This window comes from Carettochelys insculpta, chromosome 1, assembly GCF_033958435.1.
Source record: "Carettochelys insculpta isolate YL-2023 chromosome 1, ASM3395843v1, whole genome shotgun sequence".
NCBI classification, from domain to species: Eukaryota; Metazoa; Chordata; order Testudines; family Carettochelyidae; genus Carettochelys; species Carettochelys insculpta.
This window is the reverse complement of record NC_134137.1, coordinates 304,362,043-304,388,020: the sequence shown is the minus strand read 5'-3', so window position 1 is coordinate 304,388,020 and position 25,978 is coordinate 304,362,043. Positions and strand designations below refer to the sequence as shown.

The window sequence follows — 25,978 nt, the reverse complement described above, 5'->3', positions numbered from 1 at the left end:
CTCCTACCTCTCTCATTTTCTTTTGCTCCACTCCTCGGATAAGCAGAAGTTATACCTATAAGGCTGTTTGGTCTGTTTAGCTGACTTGAAGTAGAAAGAGAACTAGTGGAGGTGGAAAGTGAAGAGGATGTCGAAGTAGTTGGAGCTGTAGTTGAAGCTGGCCGATAACGATTATAAGTCTGTCCAGCAGAAAAGAGTAAGAATCAATTTCCAAAGAATTAAGGACATAGATAAAAATACCTATGATATAAGAAATTGATAGACATTTAAATGAGGGTATGTCTACACTTATCGGAAGATCAACATGTAGGCTGTCGATCTTCTGGGTTTCAATTTAGCATGCCCAGTGGGATCGCACTTGTCAGAGTGCTGCCATTGACCCTGGTACTCCTGGCAGTCACAAGTAGTAAGGGAAGTCAGTCAATGGGAGAGTTTCTCCTGTCAACTTCTTGCTGTAGGGATGGCAGCAAAAACTGATTTTAGTTATGTCAACTTCAGCTATGCAAGTCTCGTAACTGGATTTGCATATCTAAAATTGAGTTCATCTCCTTGTGTAGACGTGGCCTAAGTAAAGAAAACTTAAGCCTATTATTTTAGTACTACCAAACAAAAATTAAAATTTATGCCAGTTACACCGCTTAAAAGGAAGGGCATGAGATACCTCTTCAAGAGTTCTGGAATATTTTTGTCGATAGTCATCTTCTTTAGTTTCTGATTCCTTCTTTTCCTCTTGTTTTTCTTTGTCTTGCTTTTCCTTCTCCTCCTTCTCCTTATCTTCGTTCTCTTGTTCTCTGGTTCGTGTAGGGCGACTTCTTCCTATAGTTTTTTCAGCTTCTTGAAGATCAGTTAGGGTCACACCCTAGAGGGAAAAAAAACAAGGAAAAAGCAAAAATTTCAATAAGTTTTTTTCACAGTTTTTACTATTATTGATGGCTGGTCTATAAACTCATATAATAGTTTTAAAGCTTTTAACCTGGGAGTGTTTTTCTTGCATTTTGCAATTATTAAAACTTAACTCTTCGTTCTGTACTCACATTATGTGCCTGCTAAAGTACAAATAAAAAACGTCTGCTTCTGTAATATGATTTTCAATGAGACATGACACTCCTAAAATCACGAAGTGGTTTTTTTTTTTTTTTTTGAAAATCCCACTCTAGATCTTTCCCACTGTATTACAAATATTAGTATTATAAAAAGTTTATGAAAATGCAGCAGTATTCATATTGACTGCTGACCAAATCACAGGGCTTGAATTTAAGAGGTGTGGAGCCTTCACCCACTGCACTGACTATAACTGAAGTTATGAGTCCTCAGAACATCTGGGAAAAAAAAAAAAATCATGCTTGGAACACTTAATACACTTTCGTCACCTCACAGAGGTTTCTGCTTACCTAAAAGGGTGAAATTTATCCTTAAGAATTTTCCTTTTATTTTGTCTACTGTTATGGAAAGAGAACATCTCAAAAAAATCCCAAGTCTCGTAAGTTTCAAACACTGACTTAGTGAATTTCTCATGCTTACCCATCATGCCCCCTCTCCCCCGAGGTGGAATTAGCATATATGAGCTGTACCTATGATTTCACAAAAAACAAGCAAACACAGCTAGCCTTCTGAGACCTATGGTGTCCAGCACTGATTGTCAACCTTTCCTCTACAGCAGATATTGTGTCAACTGTTGTGCAGACTCGTCTCAAGAAACCATCTCTTGCAAAAAATAATCTTGGTCAATAATCTCTTTGCCAAGGAACGGCATGAACACACTTGCGGTTGGGGAGCTCCAGTAATTTCATCAATTTTCAGATTCCCTTGACATTAGTCACTCTGATTACACGTTTTGTTTTAGATTAGAGAGTGTGATGATTATTTCTTCCTACCCTTGCATTATATTAATGCAGCCTTGCTGAATTATTTCAGTCTGTCAGCAGACCAAGAGAGATGGATGGAGTCATTTTTTGGTCTTTCTACTGCTATCTTTTTGAGGGGATTCAGATGGTAGTAGTGGACACTTGATCCTCTGTCTTGAGGACACGCATGTTGGGGTACCACACCTATTTGTTTTCCTCCAATATCTATGTACATTTGAGGATACTGGAAGAGTTAAGCAAGAGGATGTGGGTTACAACATACTCAATACATGGAGAATTCTCATTTCTGTTTCTTTCACATTTGGCATTATTAGTGCATTGGAACAACTATGGTAGGGACTAAAACATTTTACGGATTAAATGAATTGTAATTGGCTACCGCTCAAATCTACGCATGACAAATAATGCTGTTGGCTTGAGAAAAATAGCTGAGAGTGGTAGCAAAGTGTGTCAGCACCAAAATCAGAGTGTGTAACTATTATTTGTAAAAGATATACACAAAACTTCAAAGCATTCTTAGATCTTTGGTTGGTCCTGTACGTTCAAACAGCACTGTCCGTTCCCTTCACCCCATACCTCTAGACAGATTAGCCTGAACTTTTCTCTTGAATGTGAACCACATCACAGATATCCAGGCCTGTTACCTCAGTCAAAGGACATTCAGGAACTGAAGCAAATGCAATGTGACAGGCTTGCTTCTTAAATAGAATTTCAAGCCTGGAGCTCACCACACTGTGTTTCAGACAATGTAATGGTTACCAGTAAGTATCCTTCTGGAATTCAAACTGTTGGGCTAAGTACCTTGGCATCCAACTACCCAGGCATATTTTATTGTCACAGCTTAGATTCATAGCTGGAGCTACCTTGCTGTATAGCAGGAAGTTGGTTTCAGGAAGATACTGTGAGAACCTCTGTTTGCTTTCCCTCCCAGTTTACTACTCTGGGTCTGTTAACCTTGAGGGGACACTGGAATGTCCATCCTCCCTTTCAGACATTTTCGGAGGAAGAGGTTTAAAATCTGGACAGGTATTGTTGTTTGCAGTGTGGATTATTTTATCTGTTGATATGTACTGAGTTTACATTGAGGACCACAGTCACTGTATTTGAAGTTTTACTGTGAAAGTTATGTTACTGCAGAGTTTGGCATCAATTTGTGTGCTCCTAAATGAAAAGAGAACAAAAATTTGTACCTGTGTGGATCTTCTGGACTGTCTTGCTTGCCTGGATCTAGCTTTTCTTTGGGACTCAGACTCTTCATCCCGAACAGGAGTGAGGTATGATCTAAAGAGTGAAATTAAAATAATATTTAACCACTATTTTTTTCACAAACAGTAAATGGTTAAATAAATGAACATTTGCAGTGCTTTTCAATGATATCACAAGGTACTTATGAGAAAACCAAAACTAAATTCTACATAAAGTAATTATATACATACATCTGTGTTTGAAATGCAAGAAATACAGAACTTGCACTATAAACAAATGTTACAGATTAACTGGCTGTTGAGTATTACGCCAAATTATACGACGAGAATACATTACTGAACTAGACTGTATCCTTGCTAGTCAATTTTCTTTCTGACAAACTCATTTTGCCATTTTCTCTCAATACCACTTTCTGAAACTATTTTGATACTCTACCAGTCGGCCAAAACAAGTGTGGAGTTCCTCAGAGATTTAGTGTATAGAAATGTATGAGAGACTATTGTGCTTTAACATGCATTTTATATGCCTAATGTAAAGAATATGAATATTAGAGGAATGCCCTACTATGCCATCTATTGTCTCAGACTATTAAAAACACAGAGCAAGAGAGTACTCCATAAATGCATTTGGAAATTTTTCAGAGACAAACCATACTTAGCTCTGATTAGGTAGCACTGTCACTAGGCAAATCTATTTTGGATATGATTACTGTTCCCCTAACTTTAGTCTACTCTGAATGTAACAGTGAAACATTGTCACTTTTCATTATTACAGGTTTGCAGTCAGTCATTCTGTAAACGCAAAAATCATACCAACATCGAGAACAGTGAGCTACTAAGTAATAGATTTTAGCCATTTTGAAACGTGGAACAAAACATTAAAACTTAATACTTGGCCTCATGACTAGTTAACCTCCCCAAAAATCCATGACAGTCGAAGCTCCCAAGTAGTCTTACAAGATCATATCTAAAACTAGCAGTCCTCTTTATAGCTGTAGGGGGAAGAGAATAAAGATTTCTGATTTATTTTCATGAGAGATTCTGTTTCACATGTCAATTGAATGTTCTATTCTAAATCCACAAAACGAATGTCTGCCTTTGAGGCTTCAACTTTCTCAGAGATGGACAAATCTTGAGCCCAGTGTACAATGTACCTGTGTGACCAGGGTCTTATATGGCTTTCACACCCTGCAAAAGAGGACAGGACAATCTATATAGAAGCAGATACTTAAATCCCACCCCCTCCTTTCCCTTAGCCTGTCTATGTACAGCCCACCGGGCATTATCATACAAGGAACCCTGCACATAGGTGGGACCCAATTTATGGATGCTTCTTGCTACTTTTTACTAGCTCTGACTGTGTAAAAGAGTTCTAAGGTCATCACAAGGGCCCTAAAAGAATATTTCCGATGTACAGAGAGACGTCTGTGCTGTTCAGCTCAAAGTAGTGTAAGCAGCTCAGGACAAATATCTGACATCAAACGCTGCTCCAGCTTGTCTGAGAAACTGGCCAAAGCTTCAATCACTGCACAAAAAAGAGGTGCCAAAATGTCTGAAGCCATTTCCTCCCTGCCACTCTCTGGGTCCTTGTGCTGACCTGTGTTTTGCTACATGGATGAAGCAGGTCCAGGGTTTACCATCTCTCCATCCCTCCCCTGCTACAAGTATCTTCCTGCCTCCTTTGTGCAACAGGGCAGCACCAGTTCAACTACAAATGAAACCTCAGCTGTGGAGTGAAAATTTGCTCCTTACTTAATTATCTATCAAGCTATAATGATCCATTAAGATTCTCAATGGAACTTCTGCTTTGTTATTACAAGATAATAAACCAGTTCTTTGCTGTTTAATTCTGATAGTTATTTAAGTATCAAGTACATTTTAGCATCTGTAGAATAACAAAGTTGGGGAGGGGGAGAAGCAGCAAAAAAGCAACCAAACATTAAGATCCTGAAAGCGAGTTCTAGTCACAAATGATACATACAGCATTCAAAGTCTGAAGACAACAAAGTGTGCAATCCTGAACCACTCTGGGTCCCAATATTAGCCAGTTTACCAATCTTTTACAATAGTGGCTTAAGATGCTATCACATTTTTGACATTAGCAGCAACGAAGGGTCCTGTGGCACCTTATAGACTAACAGAAAAGTTTAGAGCATGAGCTTTCGTGAGTTAACTCACTTCTTCAGATGCTGGTCACGAAACTCACGAAAGCTCATGCTCTAAACTTTTCTGTTAGTCTATAAGGTGCCACAGGACCCTTCGCTGCTGCTACAGATCCAGACTAACATGGCAACCCTCTGATTTTTGACATTGTGTACAAAAAGTATGGCTTACATTTTATTAGCTTCGTTGGTAAGGAATACATGACAAAATTAAAAACAGCTCTTAGTCAATCTGAAAATACGAAAATTATTTAACAACATGATTCAGAAGATGTTCTATCTTTAAAAAAAACTGCACAAACTAATAGTGGATTATCATTCATATTCTACTTCTCAGCTACTGACAGATTAAAATGAAAATACTAATTTGCCATAATATAGACAAACCTGGGCAGTTCCTTTTAACGTGTTGAATGGTAGGAGCCCACTGTACCAAGGAAACTAGGGTTTACACTGAGTTTTAGTGAGTAAAGAGTCCGAAATGCTCTATCTTCACTAGGATTTTAATATTAGTCAACATTTTAATCCCCACCACCCTCCACCACCTCCAGTGTACCTATGACATATCACCTTAAAAAGCTCTTATCTTGCCATGCTCTGCTTTGGACATCCCCCTGGTTAGAAGAATAAGCTAATAAGATTTTCAAAGTGTTAAACTGCTTCTATGCTAGATGTTAAGTACTATTTCAAATTGTGGACTGAAACACACTATTTGATTTCCCTTTTACAATTCTATTTTGAAACCTAGCAGCCTATTTTTAAGTTCACTTAATCTTTGCCAGGTTGATTTTGCATCTAATTTCTTAACTGAGAACATTATGAGGTTTCAAGCAACACCATACAGATGTCTATGTGCACTACATTAACCCTCACTTTTAACAACTAAATTTTTAATGTCATGTAAAAAGTAAGAAAGTTTGACAAGATGTATTTCCATAAACCCAAGCTGATCGGCATTAACTACATTAACCTCCTCTAATTGAACAAATTTTGTATCAGCCATCCATTATTCTTCCCGGAAGCAATGCCAGATTGGCTGACCTATAATTATTTGGGTTACCCTATGTACTTTCTTATAGGATTGGTACAACAGTCCTCGGGAACTTCCCCAATGTTCCAAGAATTACTGAAAGTCAGCATTAAACGTCCAGAGATCTTGCTGGACTACTCTTTTAGAACACTTGGAAGCAAGTCATCCCACCTACCGATTTAAAAATATCTAACTTTGCTAGCTCCTTTTTAACGCCCTTCTGAATTACCGTTGGAACAGAAAGCATTTCCTCATCACAATATGAATACAGCATCTGGCTTTTTCCTAAATATAGAACAGAATTATCTATGGAACGTTTCTGACTTTTTTATAATATTACTGACAGTTCTACCATTTCCATCTCTTAAAGCACTACTGTCAGCATTCTTTTTGTTCCTAAAATAATTAAATAACTATTGGAGAGAAAATCTATGGCTAGCAGATGTTTTTGATTTTAATTTTCTTACCTATTTTTTAAAAAATTCTTAGTGCCCAGTTTATATTAACAGCTTTCAGCTTCTCTTTCCATCAATTTTCATACACATACACGAACACACTATTTCATAACTTCTTCCACACCACTTTTCCACCTCAGGCTGGTGTACCATGGTGGCTGTTTTTGTTTTTTAAAACAAGCATAACCTTCTTTTAAAACTGTGGATTTTTGATCATCTCGTAAAATGTTCTCAAACAACTGCCAATTATTGTTGACTTTTTTTTTTTTTAATTTTCATCCAGCTGATCAGGCCCATAACTGTTTTTAGCTTTGTGAAACTGCTCTTGTACGGCACAACATACACAGATATTACTGGATTGGATTTTAATCCTTTGCACATCACAATCAAAACTATTTTGAAGCTGTTTGTCACTTTGAAAGTAGTTAAACGAAACCAGAAAAAAAGCTATTCTTACACCTCACCAGAAGTGTTCAAATGGAGAGTTATACAAGTATAATTATACCAATATATCGTCCTCTGTCAAATTTCTAATCCACACAAAGCTCTGCAATTACTATACTAGTATTTGTTAGCGCTAATATGCCTATAATGGAAAACCTACCACACAACTAGAATCCTTCTGAGGCTGATAATTGTGTGAAAAAAAAAAACGTGTGACAGATTAAAATTACATTAAGATTTCTTTGAGAAGGAAGTAGAAGAGAGTTGGACAAAAATACACGCTATCTATCTTTTTAAAAAATTAGTTAGAGAGGAACACTTTCACTTCAGCTTGCACCAAAATGCACTGTTTAGTCACTGAAATAGTTCTGAGTGGGTTTATTTTTCCGAGTAAGATTTGCAGACACATGACAATATGAACTAAGTCACTTACTGAACTAGTCAACTATTAGTATGAACTAAGTAATTACCATTAATATTCAATATACTATGTACTACAGAAACAATCAACAATTTTCATTTAAAATAGTTCTACTTTCCTCAAAACCTTCTGATCTACGTTCCTCAAAACCTTCTGAATAAAAAACCAACTTCAGTCCAATTGCAGCAATGTAACACTGAATATTGTGATTTTTTGTAATATATGTGCAATACCAACACACATTAGTGAGTGAATAATAAAGTGACAGCCTTAATTCTGAACTTCCTTGCTCTTGTCAGTTCATAATAGACTTCCAACAGCTACACTAACAGCTTAAAATTCGAACTGTTCTGATATTGCTGGAAGGAATACTGCTACTCGTTTTACATTGCTTGCATTTATTTTTATGAATTTTATGTGACAGACACTTGGCCAGCAGCAACCATGCTACTTTACGAAAAATGCACATGCAAAGCAGTGGCTACTAGCAAAATCGCTAGCGAGCCACATCATTCCCCAAGATGCCTCCAATGTTACAGTGGGAAAGAGATGAAAAACTGTCCTAAATTTAGAGTAAGCCGTGCTAGTCTATACACTATCAAAACAAAAAGCAGTCAAGTAGCACTTTAAAGACTAGCAATATAGTTTATTAGGTGAGCTTTCGTGGGACAGACCCACTTGTCTGTCCCACGAAAGCTCACCTAATAAACTATTTTGCTAGTCTTTAAAGTGCTACTTGACTGCTTTTTGTCCTAAATTTAGCACATCTGTCATTTGATCTCTTCTGGTGTAGCAAATCCACCTTTTGTAAATGCTAAACATCAATTATGTTACACCTGTAACTATACAGCTTGATTTTTGAATTCCTCTAATGCTTTTATTTTCCAAAGTGAAAGTAGCATGTGATTACATATTTAGATAAACACTTAGGGCTTGTCTACACTATAGTTTATGGGTATGAATAAGCCATTCCTCGAGCAACTTAAATTACACTAATTCAAACGCAACAGTGCGGACAGAGCTATGTCTGGAAGAATTATTCTTTCTTGTGGAGGTGTTTTATTATGCTAATGGGAGAACTCTTTCCTGTTAGCATCTGGCATCTTCAAACTTGCTACAGCAGCACAAATGCATTAGGGCAGCAAGCCTCACCACCTAGGTTGACAGATTTGGGCTCACAAGCTCATGCTACCATACTAAAAAGGCAATGGTAAACAATGAGACTTGGGCTACACCTCAGACTCTCAAATTTAGAGTGAGGTGTGGACTTCAAGAGCCCACATTGGAGCTTCAAAGTGCTGTCTGTCTAACACATCCAGTTTTAGCCTAGCACCACAAGCCCAAGTTTGCTGCTCTGGGCTGGGAGACTCAATTCTGGGGGTGATACAGACACCACAAAAATGTTTGGTTCAATGTTCAGTATCTCAATGTAATTAGACATACACAGAAATATAAGCCTGCAAGTAACCTAAACCATAAATCAACATAATTCAAGGTCAAAACAAAATAGAAGCAACATGAAAGAACACAACTCACAATGTTCTCATTAACTACTAAGATATTTTGTCAGATTCCTAGGAAGTTTCTCAAGAGTTTTTTGGAAGGTTAATGAAATTTGTTGCATGTAAATAGTTGCGTTAATACAGTCAATAAACAGCAGACAAGTATTGCTTCACTTACTGTACTAGCTGATTTATGACTAACTACTGCACTTTTTTTTTTTTTTTTTTTTATAAAAAAAGAAAGCAACCATTTTGTGCAACAGCAGCATTGCTTCCCAGACCTTTACACACCTCCGTCTCTCCCTGACCTCTGACGTTGAGGACACAGTGCCAGAAGTAGTTGTAGTCATGGTTGTGGTAGTAGCTGTCGCATTTACAACAGATGGTGCAACAGGAACGGTCACTGCTGTAGGAACATTGTCTTTTTCTTTCTCAGTACTATCATCAGCCCATATACGATTTGAGGTACTATAGCATCACAAGCAGCAACACAACAAAAAAAAAAAAAAAAAAAAAAAAAAAGAGAGAGAAAAGGAAACAGCGAAACAATGAAAGCACTTTACTAAACAGCTTATAACATGTAAGTTGAGGGATGGATTTTTTTTTACAAGAACAAAGAGAAACATCTTTGCTATGAAAGATGACGCTCACCTGGCGCCATTAAATTAGACAATTTCAAAATTAAACAGTTCATACTGTTTGATTGTTAATATTCTTTACCCTGGTAGCATTCACTTTATTCTTTTACAGACATGCATAGCTGCCACCTTATAGTGAAAGCCATTCACAATTATTTTTAAGCCAAATTGTATATGTTTAAACAAATTTAACAGGAAAATGAAAAAATCCAGAGTCCCATGACCTACTAAACAAAGAAAGCATGCACATACATAAGCACAGAGTAGATCTAACACGAAGCATGTTGACATCCTTACCTGCTTTGTACACCTGCTGAAGTAGAACCCGTTGTAATCTTTGTAGTGGCATTCGTGCTGGAAAGCAGGCTTTTCTGAAGACCAGCTGAAGAGGTAACTGTTGATGCTGATGTAGTACTTGGAACATGAGAACTAATCAAGTCATCTTGTCTTCTACCAAAGGAGCCACTGAGGACAAGAGATATTTACATAGGGCCTGTCTGCATCATTTATATGTGCACATAAAGATGTCAAAGCTACAAAAGTAATTAAGTAAAATACGTAACCTCATCTCTTAGACACGTTTTAGGGCAAAAGAAACATTTTCAAATGGGAATTACATCCCCATTTCTCTTGACTCAGACCTTCTTTCAGCCTCCAGCACTGCCACCTGGGGTCTAGCTTACACCACCCTCCCCCTCCCTCTCCTCCCTGCACACAGGTCAATCTAAAAACACATAACTTCAGCTATACAAATAGCAGAGCTAAAGTCGAGGCACTTGCTGCAATGCCCTCCATTCAGTAAGGTTGGCAGGGACTGCTCTCCTGTCAACTCCACCTATTCTTCCCATCCTGGTGGAGTTCTGGAGTCAACAGGAGAGCATTCAGTGATTGATTCAACACATATAAGCAGATACAATACACCAACCACTGCAGCACTGGTCCATTACATATAAGCAGATGTAAAAATCAACTGCTGATGAATCAATCGCTGCAGGCTTGATCTATGAAGTAGTGAAGACATGCTCTGAGAATCATCCTTAATTGGGGATTTTTTTTCCTTTCCGCTACTACTCATTATCACTCCATAAACTTACCAACAAGCTGTAATATTTCAGCTGCCTCTGCCAAAGTCCTCAGCACTATCTTCAATGCCTTATTCTTCAAGTACTGCTTCATTCACTTCAACAATTTCCACCCCTCTATCAACCTGAGCATGGACCAGTCCACAAAAGAGATTCACTTTCTGGACACTCCAGTATGAATCAATGTTGTCAACCTACACCAGAAACCTACTGACCACTATTCTTTTTGATGTGATTCCAACTTCCATCCAGGATGCATCATATGGTTCACTGTCCACAGCCAAGCCCTAAGATATCTTAAAACTTAATGACCTACCTGAAGTAAAGAAACAGACTGACAGAACACCACTTCTCATCACCTACAGCCTTCAGCCATCCATTGCATTGCTGACAATTTACAATCTATCCTGAAAAATGATCTCTCATGCTCACAGACCTTGGGGGACAGGACAGCCCTTGCCTACAGACAGCCACCCAATCTCAAGAAAAAAATCACTAAACAGCCACACAACATGCCACAAGAACACTAACCAGGAACTTACCCCTACAACAAACTTGTTGCCAACTCTGTTCATATATCTATGCAAGCGAGCCCACCATAGGACCTAACCACATTAGCCATACCATCAGGGGTTCATACACCTGCACATCCACAGGTGTGATATATGCCATAATGTACCAAGCAATGCCCCTCTGCCTTGTCTGAAGGACAAAACAAAGTATTTGTGCCAAAGGATAAATGGACATAAATCTGACATTAGGAATAGTTATCCACACAAACCCATAATCCACAGAAAGGGAGCCGTGCTAGTCTATATACTGTCAAAACAAAAAGCAGTCAAGTAGCACTTTAAAGGCTAGCAAAATAATTTACTAGGTGAGCTTTCGTGGGACAGACCCACTTCTTCAGACCATAGCCAGACCAAACAGACTCAATATTTAAGGCACAGAGAACCAAAAACAGTACTCAAGGAGGACAAATCAGAAAAGAAATGATCAACGTGAGCAAGTCAGAGAGTGCGGGGGGGGGGGTGTCAAGAATTAGATTAAGCCAAGTATGCAGATGAACCCCTATAGTGACTCAGAAAATTCCCATCCTGGTTCAAACCACGTGTTAATGTGCCAAATTTGAATATAAAAGCCAGCTCGGCTGCTTCCCTTTGAATAGCGGTGCGAAAGTTTTTTTTCAGTAATGCATGCTTTTAAGTCTTTAACAGAATGCCCCATTCCATTAGTAAGCATCCTTCAGTCTGCATAGACTATGGATCGCGCCCTTTAAAGTTTCAATTGAGGACTTCATTTACAGCATCTGTTGTGACTATAAAGACCCACACGAGAGTGACAGTCCTTGCTGCATCTCTTGCAGATGTAGTGGGTGTCTGGCAAGTCCTTATTGTGCTTTCTGTGCGCTCGCTTCTCCTCTGCTAGCTGTCTGATCTTCAACTCGCCCTTCTGAAGGCCCTTGTGTAAGCCCTGCCTCCATCTGCTGCGGTCGTCTGCTAGGTCTTCCCAGTTGTCCAGCTCGATGTCTACCTCTGAGGTCTCTCTTGCAGACATCTTTGTAACGCAACTGGGGGCGTCCGGGAGGTCTTTTGCCAGAGGCTAGCTCACCATACAGGATGTCTTTTGGAATCCTTCCATCGTTCATCCTGTGGATGTGGCCAAGCCAGCGGAGTCGACGCTGCCTGAGGAGGGTGTGCATGGTTGGGATTCCAGCTTGCTCGAGGACGGCAGTGTTGGTCACTGTCCTTCCTTGATATTCCAAGGATGCGCCTGAGGCAGCGCAAGTGGAAGACGTTCAGCCTCTTTTCCTGGCGGGCATACAGGGTCCAAGTCTCGCTGCCGTAAAGGAGGGTGCTGAGGATGCAGGCTCTGTAGACTTGCATTTTGGTGTGAGTGTACAGCTTGTTGTTATTCCACACTCTCTTACTGAGTCTGGACAGAGTTGTGGCCGCTTTTCCGATCCTCCTATTTAGCTCAGTGTCCAACGACAGGGTGTCAGTGATGGTGGACCCGAGGTAAACGAACTCGTGGACAACTTCTAACGTATAGCTGTCAATGCTGATTGACGGGGATTCAGCAACATCCTGACCGAGTACGTTCGTCTTCTTTAGGCTGATGGTAAGCCCAAAGTCCTTGCACGCTTTGGAGAACCGATCCAGCAGTTTTTGAAGCTGGTCTTCTGTGTGAGACACTACAGCAGCATCGTCTGCGAATAGCATGTCTCTGATGAGGACTTCTCGCACCTTAGACTTAGCTTTCAGCCTTGCAAGGTTAAACGGTTTCCCATCGGATCTTGTGTGCAGCAAGATGCCCTCTGTTGAAGATCCAAAGGCATGCTTCAGGAGGAGTGAGAAGAAGATCCCGAACAATGTCGGAGCAAGCACGCATCCTTGTTTGACGCCGCTCCTGATTCTGAAAGCATCCGATAATGCGCCGTCATATTGGATGGTTCCTCTCATGTTTTCGTGGAATGACTGGATCATCTTCAGCAACCGTGGAGGACAGCCTATCTTGTGGAGCAGTTTGAACAGACCATCCCTGCTGACCAAGTCAAAAGCCTTGGTCAAGTCGATGAAGGCTATGTAGAGTGGCTTTCTCTGCTCCCTGCACTTCTCCTGCAGCTGCCTTAGAGAGAAGACCATATCAACGGTAGACCTCTCTGCGCAGAATCTGCACTGCGATTCGGGGTACACCCTCTCAGCAATCTTCTGGAGTCTGCCAAGGATGACGTGAGCGAACAGTTTACCAGTGATGCTTAGGAGGGAGATTCCACGGTAGTTGTTGCAGTTGCTTCTGTCTCCTTTGTTCTTATACAACGTTACAATGTTAGCATCGCGCATATCCTGTGGAACCTCACCCTCTTTCCAGCACAGGCACAGTAGCTCATGCAGGGGTTCCAGGAGTGTGTCCGCAGCACATTTGATTACCTCTGGTGGTATACCATCCTGACCAGGGGCCTTTCCAGCTGCAATGCTGTCGATGGCTGTCTTCAGTTCATCCACAGTCGGCTCTTGGTCCAGTTCGTCCATTGCTGGTAGGAGCTCGACAGCATCGAGGGCTGCGTCAACCACAACATTCTCACGTGAGTACAGCTCGGAGTAGTGCTCAACCCAGCGCTCCATCTGTTTGGCTTTGTCAGCGATGACTTCACCAGATTTGGATTTCAGAGGTGCCATCTTGTTCTGGGTGGGTCCTAATACCTTCTTCATACCCTCGTACATTCCTCTGAGATTACCAAAGTCGGCACAGGTCTGAATGCTGCTGCATAGCTGGAGCCAGTGGTTGTTGGTACAGCGCCTGGCTGTCTGCTGTACTGTTCTTCTGGCCTCTCTAAGTGCTTGCTGGGTACTCCGGCTCGGTGAGCGTTTGTACTCCAGGAGTGCAGCGCGCTTCTTTTCAATGACTGGAATCATCTCATCGGAGTTAGCTTCGAACCAGTCGTTCATGTTTCTAGCTCTTCTTCCAAACACAGACAAGGCCGTGTTGTAAACTGTATCCCTCAGATGTTGCCATTTGGATGTCGCATAGACGCCCCCAGGGCCGCTGCGCAGATTTTCCTGGAGGGTGTCTCTGAACTTTTCAGCTTTCTCCGAGTTTGCCATCTTTCTGGCGTCAATGCGGGGCCTTCCAGCAGGTTTAGAGCAGTAAAGCTTCTTGGGTCTCAGCTTGAGCTTGGAGCAAACTAGCGAGTGATCTGTATCACAGTCAGCACTATGATAGCTGCGTGTCAGAAGGACGTTTTTGAGGTTATTACGCCTAGTGATGACCACATCGAGTTGATGCCAGTGCTTGGAGCGTGGGTGTCTCCACAACACTCTGTGCTGTGGCTTTGTTTGGAAGAATGTGTTTGTGATGCACAGATTATGGTATGTGCACAGTTCAAGGAGACGCTGTCCATTGGTCATTCATTTTTCCCACACCGAAGTGTCCTAAGCAGGAAGGCCATGAGGCCCAATCAGCTCCAACTCTTGCATTGAAGTCACCCAAGATGTACAGTTGTTCACGAGCAGGTGTTTGCACTACAGCGGCACTAAGCACGTCGTAGAACTTGCCTTTTACTTCTGGTGTGGCATACAGGGTTGGGGCATAAGCGCTGATCAGGTGGACAGGACCGGCGCAAGTTTTTAGCGTGATCCGAAGAAGTCTTTCTGATCTGCCCATCACTAAATCCACCATTTGTAGAAGGGTGTTTCTGACAGCAAAGCCAACACCATGCTCTCTGGGTTCTTCTTGGGCTTTACCATACCAGAAAAAGGTGTAGTCCTTTTCCTTTAGAGATCCGAACATGCGAGTCACGTCTCTTGCAGTGCAGCGATATCAACTTGAAGCCTCTTCAGTTCCTCGTGGATGACAGCGGTCTTTCGGGTGTCACTGATGGCCTGAAGATGTTCAGTCAAGCCGGTCAGCATGGTCCGCACATTCCAGCAAGCAAGCTTGAATTGTTGATGTTTCTCATTTCTTGTTGATTTTCTTATTGGTTTGCCTGGTGCCCAAATTTCAGTCACTTGTCAGGTTCAGGAACCTTAAGCCTCACGCACCCAGCGAGGCAGGTGCACTGTGGCGGGAGAGTACCCTATTGGCTGGGGGCTGCCCAGCTTGAGGCGGGCGGCGACTGTCCAGTGAGATGCGAGGATCCCTCCCACCATCAAAGGCAATCCCTGGCACTCGTTCTCTACGCCAATTGAGCAAGAGCTTATAACCGGTAACTGTTGCCTCCTGTGTTGATGCAATGCTGTTCAGTGATGCCAGAGTACCTCTCCGGGCGCGAGCCTGGGCATTTGTTATGGTTGTGGATCTGGAGTGTTTTGATGTCTGTTTTGTGCCCATTAACCCTTTGTCTAAGGGAGTTAGAAGCATCTGGGCATTGTTGGCACATGACGGCATATATGATGTTAGTAGAGGAGCATGAGAACATGTCCGTGATTCTGTGGGTAACTTGGTTAGGTCCAGTGATGGTATTTCCAGAGAAGATATGTGGACAAAGCTGGCAGCAGGCTTTGCTGCAAGGAAAGGTTCCAGGACTGGTATTCCTGGGGTATAGACTGCGGCTATTTGTGAGGATCCTCATAAGGTTGGGAGGTTGTCTGTAGGAGAGAACAGGCCTGTCACCTAGGGCCTTCTGGAGTGTGGCATCCTGATTAAGGATAGTTTGTAGGTCTTTAATAATTCGTTGCAGTGGTTTGAGTTGGGGGCTGTAGGGGATGACCAGTGGTGTTCTGCTCTTGGCTTTTTTGGGATGATCTTGGAGTAGTTGGTCTCTGGGTATTCATCTGACCCTGTCAATTTTTTTTTTTTTTTTTATACTTCTCCTGGCAGGTAATTAAGGTTTATGAATATTTGGTAAAGATCTCTGTGCCTTAAATATCGAGTCTGTTCTGGTCTGGCTATGGTCTGAAGAAGTGGGTCTGTCCCACAAAAGCTGACCTAGTAAATTATTTTGCTAGTCTTTAAAGTGCTACTTGACTGCTTTTTGTTTTGAAACCCATAAGCAGTCATTTTAGCCTCCCTGGATAGTCAATAATGGATTTAGAAGTAGCCATTCTTCTACAAAAGAATTTTACCACAAGATTACAGAGGAGCCATCTGAATTGGAATTCATTTACAAGTTTAATATGCCTAACCTTGGCTTGGATAGATAACTTTACTGTCTTACGCATTACAAAGGCAATTTCTGCACCTTTAATATTTGCAGGAATGGGACACATATAACTTAATTTGCTTCCTTAGCTTGTCCTACTAGTGATAGGTAACTTCCTCATTGCTATATAAATCCAGGATTCTGTGTTTCCACTCCATTTTCATCTAAAGCAGATTTTACCAGCAAAAGTTCATAACCTAATACATTTGTTAGTCTCTAATGTGCCTATTATTAATAAGTCATCTCAATGGATTCTCCAATCTCCACATACACGTATCTCACAACACCCTCAATTATTCAAATCAAGGCTACCCCTCTGAAACTTGTCTAATGAGTATGTTTTCAGGAAACTTTGTGCCATGTGTACAGTGCATGCATGGACAGGTATTTTCAGAATCAACTCTCACTCATATCAAGAACTTTTTTTGAAAAATTTAAGAGCAGGCACGTCTACATTCCATGAAGACTGCAGCTATGCCTAATATTAAAATCCCTATCAAAAAAGTTAGCATTTTTCTACAAGGATTTTAACTTCTTTTCCTTTGAGAGTCTCTCATGATTACTTTGGAAGTAAATTTCTGTTTCATGATAAAAAAAGAATGAAATCTTTGAAGTGGAAATGTTTAATTGAAAACAGTTCTTGTAGCATAAAATGCATCAGCCATTAACAGTTTTTTCTTAAACAAAGGCTATCTGTTCACTATTCCCCAGTCAGTCCAATTGCAGAAATTTAACTTATTTTGGGGAAAGCAATACACCTGGTCATAGCCCTTACCTTTTCTGATAGCTTGTATTTAATGATGTAGGTCCTTCATTCAAGCTGTTTTTCTTCGTATCTTCCTCCCATTTTCTTCTTGTGTAAGAACCACTACTACGTATTGAGCTAGCAGTTGAGTCCCTGTAAAAAGATTGTATTTAGGTAAGGCTTGTTTTAGAAATAGTTTTGCTTCTTTATGTTGGGGGAGAAGGAGGGAAAGGGAGCAAAAAGAGAGGACTGCCACTTAACTGTGCAAATCCCTAAGCTCCTATAATTAATGCAGTCATGTTAATACTGATAAGCTGTGGCCACACTAGCCCCTCCTTTCAGAGGGGGCATGGTAATGAGGCGCTCCGGCAGATGCTAATGAGGTGCTGTCATGAATATGCAGACCTCATTAGCATAACAGCAGCCATGCACGAGTTGAAAGTGCTGCTTTCGACATGCACACCACCCATGTAGACAGGGGCCTTTCGTAATGACTCCCGGATTTCAAAAGCCCCTCCTTCCCAAAACCAAATGGCTCATGACCATGTCCCCTCCAAAAGGAGGGGCTAGTATGGTGACAGCCATAGATATACAGCAGTGTCCTAACATTCAAGAGGGTTCTGTGTTCAGAACCCTCATAAATGTTGGATTTTTGTGAGTGGGGGAGGGATGGAGGGGCGCCTCGGAGCCCAGGAAACGGCAGCTGCTGGTACAACCCTCCTGGGGCCCCAGGGAAGCGGTGGCAGCCGTCAGCGCTCTGGCCCTAGAGCTCCAGGGAGCCGTGGCAGTCGCTGGCACACCCAGACCAGAGCCTCAGGAAAGCAAGGCCACTCGCAAATAATTCAATTGATGAATGTGAAGATCCTACTATACAGAAGAAAAGAGGCTGTAGAAGAGAAGTAAAAGTCATAAATATCAAATTAACAGCCATCATTTACATATTGTCATCATTGGCGTGCTTTGTTTGTACCTGTATATAGTATGGTGTCTTGCTGGGATCATCTTTGTCTGACCTAGGTAAGCAGTAGTATTTCTACTTCCTGTGTCAGTCCATTGCAGCAGATACATATGTACAGTGCATCAGTACAGTGTAATATACCTGACAGCTGTTATTTGTACCTTGCTTGACAATAAATAGTGGCTAGTTGACGGCATTCCTTACCTGGTCTGCGGTCTTTGAGGGACCTCTGCTGTGGTCATTAGGCCTGCATCATCTCTTGATCTCTTCCCCCTTTTTCCCCCACACCTCGTTATCAATAAGAGCCAAAACAGCAGTAAATCCACCAAACTACACAAACAAGTTTTTATGAAGAATTTCAGAAAAAAAGAAAAAAGAGGAAAAGGAAAAAGAAAAAAAACCTCAGACAAAGCATGAGAATGAGGAAAAGACCCTCTGTAGTTATATGAAGGGGAGCAAGTATTCCTTTATTCCACAAATTTATCCTTAGCTGGTGACATGTACTTCAGAATCTCACCATAATCTTGAAAACTACAGTTAGGTGTATAATAATGGAAGGGATGAGAATAAAGTTATTTTGTAGAAACAGAATAAACTAACATAGCAACAAAATTTAGGAGTCCTTACTGAAGAATTTGGTCTCACTAAACACATGAAGGAACTTTGAAGAACCACACATACAAACAACTATTTAATTTTTTTTAAAAAGACACCATCCATGTAAGAGGTTCACTCTTGGAGAGCGAAGAACTCAAGAGATGTTTGAATAGAATGAAAATGAAATAAAAGTCAAGAAATAGCATAAAATAATACTGCAGTAATTTCAATATGAAAGAAGAATATGATCCTTTCAAAGAATGAGAGACAAAGAAAACAAAACTGAAGGCAACAGTACAGTTTGAGTATCCCCATTTTCAAAACAAATTCTGTGGTACAGATACTGACAGATACTGAATTTAAGCAATATTTAAGCAATATTGCTTTGTAAATGTATGCAAAGGAAAACCAAGTGACTGCTTTGTATATATTTTCAACTGAGGCTAGTAATAGAAGTTTTTTTAGCAGAACATCACTGCCATGAAGCATGATGTGTCATTTCCAATTACAGCTTGCAAAAGTAAGATATACAATTACAGAGCTATTTAAAAATGGCCTTTTCATGGTCTTACTGAAACAGAACTTGTGATGTTTCTCAGGCCTTCAGTGTGCTCCAAGTATTAAGCAGAGGGCCTTTGACCATCACAGTTGAGTGCAACCTCAACAAGAAAATTTGAGGAAAGCATTGACAGGGTGAAGTTCCAGGAAAGTACAAGCATAATAATGAAGGCAAGGTTCTAAACTTCACCTCAAAAAATAGACAAAAATGAATGCAAGAAAATAATCCCAAATCCAGGAGTTAGTGGAGAGAAGAAAACAAAAGGAAAATGAGAAATGAGGCTGCAGTTCTAAAGGAACTCAGTGCTCCTGGATGACGTAGTGAGGGTGAACAGGCAGCAAAACACTAAAAGTACAGCTTTTTATTTGTATAAAAACTATACTTGATTAAATGAACAGCAGGTGAATAAGAACTTTATCAAGAGCCACGATTAGGACACGTTTCGTGATTGCAGTCAAGGAAGAAGTGGAGCTAACACAGTGGCAGTTGGGTCATCTAAGTTACTAGTATAAAGGCATCAGTATGAGTCAAGTGTACTAGCTAGTCTTCATTTGCTCAGGTCAAAAGTTCTTGAATTAGCTGGAAGCCTGAGACCTAAGAGTGAAAATCTTGTGCTAGAAGTTTTCTTAAATAATGATATTCCATTCTGTATTGATGGAAAGAAGGCAGTGATACATGTGAGGACTATGATATCATAACTAAAAACAGAACTGGGGGGGGAGATAGGAGGTTTGAAAACTATTATAGATCACTTCAAACAGTATAATTTTGGCATTTTCTCTCCAAAAAAGAAAACATAACCAGGGATCCTTCTTAACTGCTATTTTCTCAAAATTGTTAAGACTTTAGTAGAGCAGTTTAAAAGGCACTCCCATTAGTCTACTGTTCTATAAAAGAGACAAGATCATCACCCAGTCCTCCCAATTCAATCGTCTATTCCAACAAGACTACACTTTTTCTTTTCTCACTGTAGAAAAATCCTCTTCTGAGGTGATTTATATGTCCCTGTCCATGAGACGTGGTGTCTGTGTGGTTGCCCTGCATCCTGACCAAACAGCCCTTAAGCTAAGCATTTAAAATTTAAAATCTGCTTTACCAGCAGTGGTGACATATTTCCCTCACAAACCACATTAAAATTAGATAAATTGAAAAACATATTTACTGTTAAAATGGTGTTTAGATACACAAAATGGCCGCTGGAAAATGACAGTTAGAGAATGGCAGTTACAATTAATATTCGGCGGGCTATGAATATGTATGAAGTTATGGTTTGAAAGGTTTCAAACTGATTGGTCAATTTAGAATCCTTATACATATGTAATAGTCAAATGCCCCTTTGATACATTGTGGCACTGAGGAGGACCTAGCAGGCAGAAGTTGTCAAACAGGTCCACCCAGGCAGCATATATTCAGGAGAGCAGTGCTGCTTGGGGCATTCCGGACCAGACCTCGGAGGAGAACAGACAAAGAAGAAAGAAGACTACAGAGAAGGACTGAGCTAAGAGCTGGACTGAGCCTGTAGCCGAACATCGCTGGCGGAAGAGCCGAAGCTGACCTGCGTGTCAGTCATCGCTCGCTAGCCGCCGTGGGCCGACGAAGAACAGAAGAGTTCCAGCCAGAAGACCAGAAGAGCTCCAGTCTACAAAGAGCAAAAATCACTAGTAAGACTCCGGTTCTTTTATCCGGAGGGTTTGCCCGGCAGACTGCACCGCCTAAACAACGGTGCCCTGCACGGGGAAACCGCAGCAGCGACCCTGCCCTTCCAGTCACCGACCTTAGCTCGGGCCGGTGTCTGAAATATCACGGTCGTTCCTGAAAAGACACAGGAGGTTTTGTTAACCAAGCCGGTTTTTCCTACTGGCTCTCTTTTTCTTCCTTCCTCCTTTACTATCTGACCTGACGCGGCTGCCGTACAAGCGCGCCGTGAGGGTCATAACTTCCTAGCTCGAAGAGAACTACAGGCCCAGCGCCTGGATTACAGAGCAGGAAAAAGGAGGTATTTGTGGTCTGGGTTTAAGACTAATATAAGTAATTAGGTGAGCAGTTAATGTTTTTATATAGTTTTGTAACAGAAAGTGGATTGGGACTTCCCCACGTCCATGATCTGCGTCTTAAATTTTGTACGCCTTGTCTCTTTGTAAAGGCACAGGAGGCCAATGCTATTGGTCTAGCCTAAAACTATTACATGCACACAGAAGAATAGTTAGGCAAACTGCTTTATAATTATAATCCAGAGCTATAAGCTCCCCCCTATTTAGGAGGGTAGAGCGGTCAGGGATAACCCTATAAAGGGAAAACCCTGGCGTTCTTAGTAACCCTTTGAGGGTAATGAAGGTCTGCAACAAAGGGCTATCATAACAAGGTGGTCGAAATAGGCAGTACCTTTTTGAGGGGATAACCTTTAACTAGGAAAACCCCACCATTTAACTAAGGGGATAACCTCTCAGAAGGAAACCCCGCATATACTGGGCTCTCCCCTGCTTGGCCAGCAGGGCAACCCACTTAACTAGAGAATTGACCTAGCTTAGCGCAGGCAAATTCTTATTCTAAGTAAGATCTGCTCCCCGCGGTAGTCGGCCAAGGGTCGAGCGACCTGGTGAACCTCAGGAAGATCCAGGAATAAATAAATACAATATTCAGCTCTGAAGTTATCCTTTCCATTTTACAGCACGCATCGAAGGCTGCACGGCCCGTCCCGGAAGCGCAGTAAGTAGCTAAGGGGTTAGATAGCAGTGCTGTTATAGCAGTTATCTATTGTTTAAGGCTATAAGCCAATTAGTATTCAAATCCTGTGCTTATTTCAGAAAAACAAGGGTCCACATATTTTGTGTCACCTAGCTTATCATAATCCACACTTTTACTTTGTTAAATAAACCCTTTCTCCCTGTTTAAACCTAACACCTCGTCTGTATTTCTTCCTTGGGTAAACACACTGCAGCAGCGCAGTTCACACACCCTGAAACCCCGTTGTGACTAGACCCACCGTAGACGGCGAGCAGGGTCACGGGGTAAAATCCTGGGAGCATTGGAAAGGACTTAATTTTAGTCCAGTCCATTGCTCTGGTGTGACTGACTTAGCCTAATCAATATTCACATTTATTCTTACGTCACTCACATCCTCGATACTCACCTCATATGATTTCCTTGACAAGATCAGAGCTGAGAGAGAGAGAGAGAGAGAGAGAGAGAGAGAGAGAGAGGAAATGGAAAGACTTCTTTGAGGCTATACACAGCTACACTGTCAGGTCAATTTGCTCCCCTCAGTCTAACTGTAGGCAAAGAAATCCAATGGAACTTTTTATATGGCTAGTAAGAGCTTTTCCAGCCAGTGTCTTGCTGGATGGAAACTCTACAACTTCTACAGACACATAAAAATGACAACACACAAATACAGGACGCAGAAGTAGGTTGTCACATACTTGGAAAATATATGAGCCTTTACAAAATAAAAAAAAAAGCCTTGCACACACCACAAGTTCTATATGACAGGAAAAATATTAGAGGCAATCTAAAATAGTAACATTATATCTCATTCAAGAAAAAAGGAGACACTTATTACAGCAATGTAACTATGCAGAAAATACCTACTGTAAATGGAGGGCTGTAAGTAGCTACTACCACCATCTTACTACACAAAAACATTAAACAACCCACTAAGATATTCTCGAGGCATGACAACATTAAATACAATGCCTACATGATAAATACCTAAGTGTACCATAATTTGGCACATTACTGAAAAACAACGAGGAAAAAAAACTAATAGTAAATTTGTTGCATAAGTTTTAAATTTGCACTACGAAACCTGTATGACAATTTAAAGACAGCACAACACCATTTCAAACAGCACCATGCTAAAGTCCACTATAGAATTTTCTATATGGAACTATTTGTATGCAAAACGTTAGTGCACTTGACGAATCACCCCCATTCCACCCTTTTGTGTGTAATACCCAACCATGCAGACAAGCCCCCATGTAACTTTACAAAACACCCACAGACCTTCATTCTCCAAGAAGTTGATGCTATTCATCTTAAACTTGTCTACAACAGGAAATTACTTATGTGATTTTACTAGTTCAGTGACAGTGTGTTAGCTGCTGAAATGCAGGTACTAATTTTGCTTGAATAGACAAGACCCTAGGAATTATAACTATTCAGTGGTTTCCCACATATCCATGCCCTCTGCTCTTACAAGGAACAAATCAACTGCAGTTTATAAATATTCTCTTCTGAGGCAAAAAGATAGATTTGGTCTTGTGATTACAATATATTGCCTGGTTACAAAAAGCAAAGTGACCAAAATAGTTAGTGTTGAACAAGAGATACTGTAATATACATATTCACCACCCAAAATAGTTTTAACCATAAGTTTCAACTCAACTTTTCTTTTGCAGGTACAAATACTTGTTTCCAAGAGATTCTGATATCAAATAACTGTGTGTATAGTTAAAATTCAAGTAACAGCATCAAGAGTCACCTGTTTTCTTTTTCATCAACGTCCCATGTACTGGCCAATCGTCTTGGTATTGTAGGTGCAACATATGCAAGTCTAGTTCCTTTAGTATCTTTTTCCTTTAAAACAGAAACAAATTTAGAAGTTACGAATAGCTTTGTGTGGTAGTCATGAATCACATCAAAAGCTATTCAAATGTTCCGAGCTGCACTACTATCGAAGCTGCAAAATTATTTTTAGGCCAATTCCAACTCTATTTATTCCAAGTTAAACTGCATAATTAGCAGCATACAGAATTAAAGGATGACAAGCATCCCACCAGAAATGGCAAACTGTTCAAAGAACCCTACTATCTTAATATTATGCCCTTTTGTTTTTCTATTAATGTCTCTAAACGTTCAATCAAAAATAACAGTCATCCATAAAGAGAAGTTACTCACCGTAGTAACGGTGGTTCTTCGAGATGTGTCCCCGTGGGTGCTCCACATTAGGGGTCGGGCTCGCCCCGGCGCCGCAGGTCGGATCTTCCAAGCAGTTTCTGCCAGACCGCGCATGTGCCGGTGTATGCCGCTCCCCTGCGTGCTCCTGGCCACGTGCGCGATCCGGTCCCCACCAGTTCCTTGACCAACCGCATCGGATGCTCCTGCAAAACACTAAACAGAGATCCGAAGCAGGGAGGATGGGCGGGTGGTGGAGCACCCACGGGGACACATCTCGAAGAACCACCATTACTACGGTGAGTAACTTCTCTTTCTTCTTCAAGTGTCCCCGTGGGTGCTCCACGTTAGGTGACTACTCAGGAGTAACCCAAAATAGGAGGTGGGTAATCGGATCATGTGCAGCTTGTCCCTGAGAGGACCGCTGTCGAGAGCTGGGTATCCTCTTGGAATACCCTGTGAAGGGCGTAGTGCTTGGCGAAGGTGTCACAGGATGACCAGGTCACCGCTCTGCAAATGTCTTTTAGTGCAACGCCCTTGAAAAAGGCTGTTGATGCCGCCACCGCCCTAGTGGAGTGAGCCCTGGGCGTGGCCATTAAAGGAGTCTTTTTGAGTTCGTAGCACATTTTTATGCAGGATACGATGTGCTTCGAGATTCTCTGCGAAGAGAGACCTTCTCCTTTCGATTTGGGAGCGAGAGAGACTAGGAGTCTATCCGTTTTCCGGAAGGACTTGGTCCTGTCTATATAGAAGGCTAGTGCCCTCCTCACATCCAGGAGGTGTAGGCGCGCCTCTTTGTTAGAGTTATGAGGCTTTGGATAAAACGAGGGTAAAACAATAGGTTCGTTAATATGAAACTCAGAAGAAACTTTAGGAACAAAGGCTGGATGCAGCCGTATGGTTGCCGCCTCCTTGGAAAATACTGTGCACGGTGGCGTTGCCATACCTGCCGCAAGCTCGCTCACCCTGCGAGCTGACGTGATTGCGAGAAGGAAGTTCGTCTTTATCGTAAGGAGGCGGAGGGAAACCATGGCTAAAGGCTCGAATGGTGGTCCTGTCAGCACACTAAGCACCAGGTCCAAGTTCCACAAAGGTGGAAGCGGTTTCCGAGGGGGGTATAGGTTTACCAACCCTTTGAGGAACCTGGTAACCATGGGATGGGCGAACACCGTGTGCCCTTCCTCTTCGTGTCTGAACGCCCAAATGGCGGCAAGGTGGACCTTTAACGAGGATAGTGAGAGTCCTCCTCTCTTGAGGTCCAGTAAATACTCTAATAATCTAATATTACCTCGAGGTCCAGTAAATACTCTAATACTCTAATATTACAGGTATAGGCACCGAAAGGGGGGCTAACTGTTTGGTAGGACACCATGCCGTGAAGCGAGTCCATTTCTGCTTGTAGGTCTTCCTGGTGGAAGTCCTCCTGCTACTTTCAAGGATTTGTTGCACTTCCTCCGTACATGTGCTCTCTAGGGAGCTGAGCCATGGATTAACCAGGCTTGTAGTCGCAGGCCTTGGAGGTGCGGATGCACTATGGACCCCTGGGCTTGCGTGAGCAGATCCGGCGCCACCGGGAGGGGCATCGGTGGACGGTCCGACATGCGCAGGAGTAGGGGGAACCATTGCTGTCGATCCCATGTTGGGACTATCAGGATCATTCGGGCTCCTTCTCTCCTGGCTTTCTTCAAGACTTTGTGGATCAGCACTGTGGGAGGAAAAGCGTAAAGCAGGGGGCCCCTCCAGGAGATCGCAAATGCGTCCCCCAGAGACCCCCGTCCCGA

General features: G+C 41.7%; 1 protein-coding gene across 9 annotated transcripts in view; it reads right to left on the bottom strand.

Moving 5' to 3' along the window:
- PPP1R12A (protein phosphatase 1 regulatory subunit 12A) overlaps positions 1 to 25,978 on the bottom strand; it is a 227,127-nt gene that overhangs the window by 38,516 nt on the left and 162,633 nt on the right. For 7 of the 9 annotated variants that reach the window (XM_075012338.1, XM_075012367.1, XM_075012357.1 and 4 more), the window contains 7 exons: positions 23,785 to 23,879; positions 17,221 to 17,343; positions 10,020 to 10,187; positions 9,376 to 9,552; positions 3,056 to 3,146; positions 662 to 859; positions 8 to 179 (listed from right to left, as the gene is read on the bottom strand). In XM_075012338.1, coding sequence (XP_074868439.1) covers positions 8 to 179; positions 662 to 859; positions 3,056 to 3,146; positions 9,376 to 9,552; positions 10,020 to 10,187; positions 17,221 to 17,343; positions 23,785 to 23,879 — 1,024 coding nt within the window. The remainder of the gene's footprint in view (positions 1 to 7; positions 180 to 661; positions 860 to 3,055; positions 3,147 to 9,375; positions 9,553 to 10,019; positions 10,188 to 17,220; positions 17,344 to 23,784; positions 23,880 to 25,978) is intronic. The other 2 variants (XM_075012396.1, XM_075012414.1) reach the window with 1 other exon arrangement.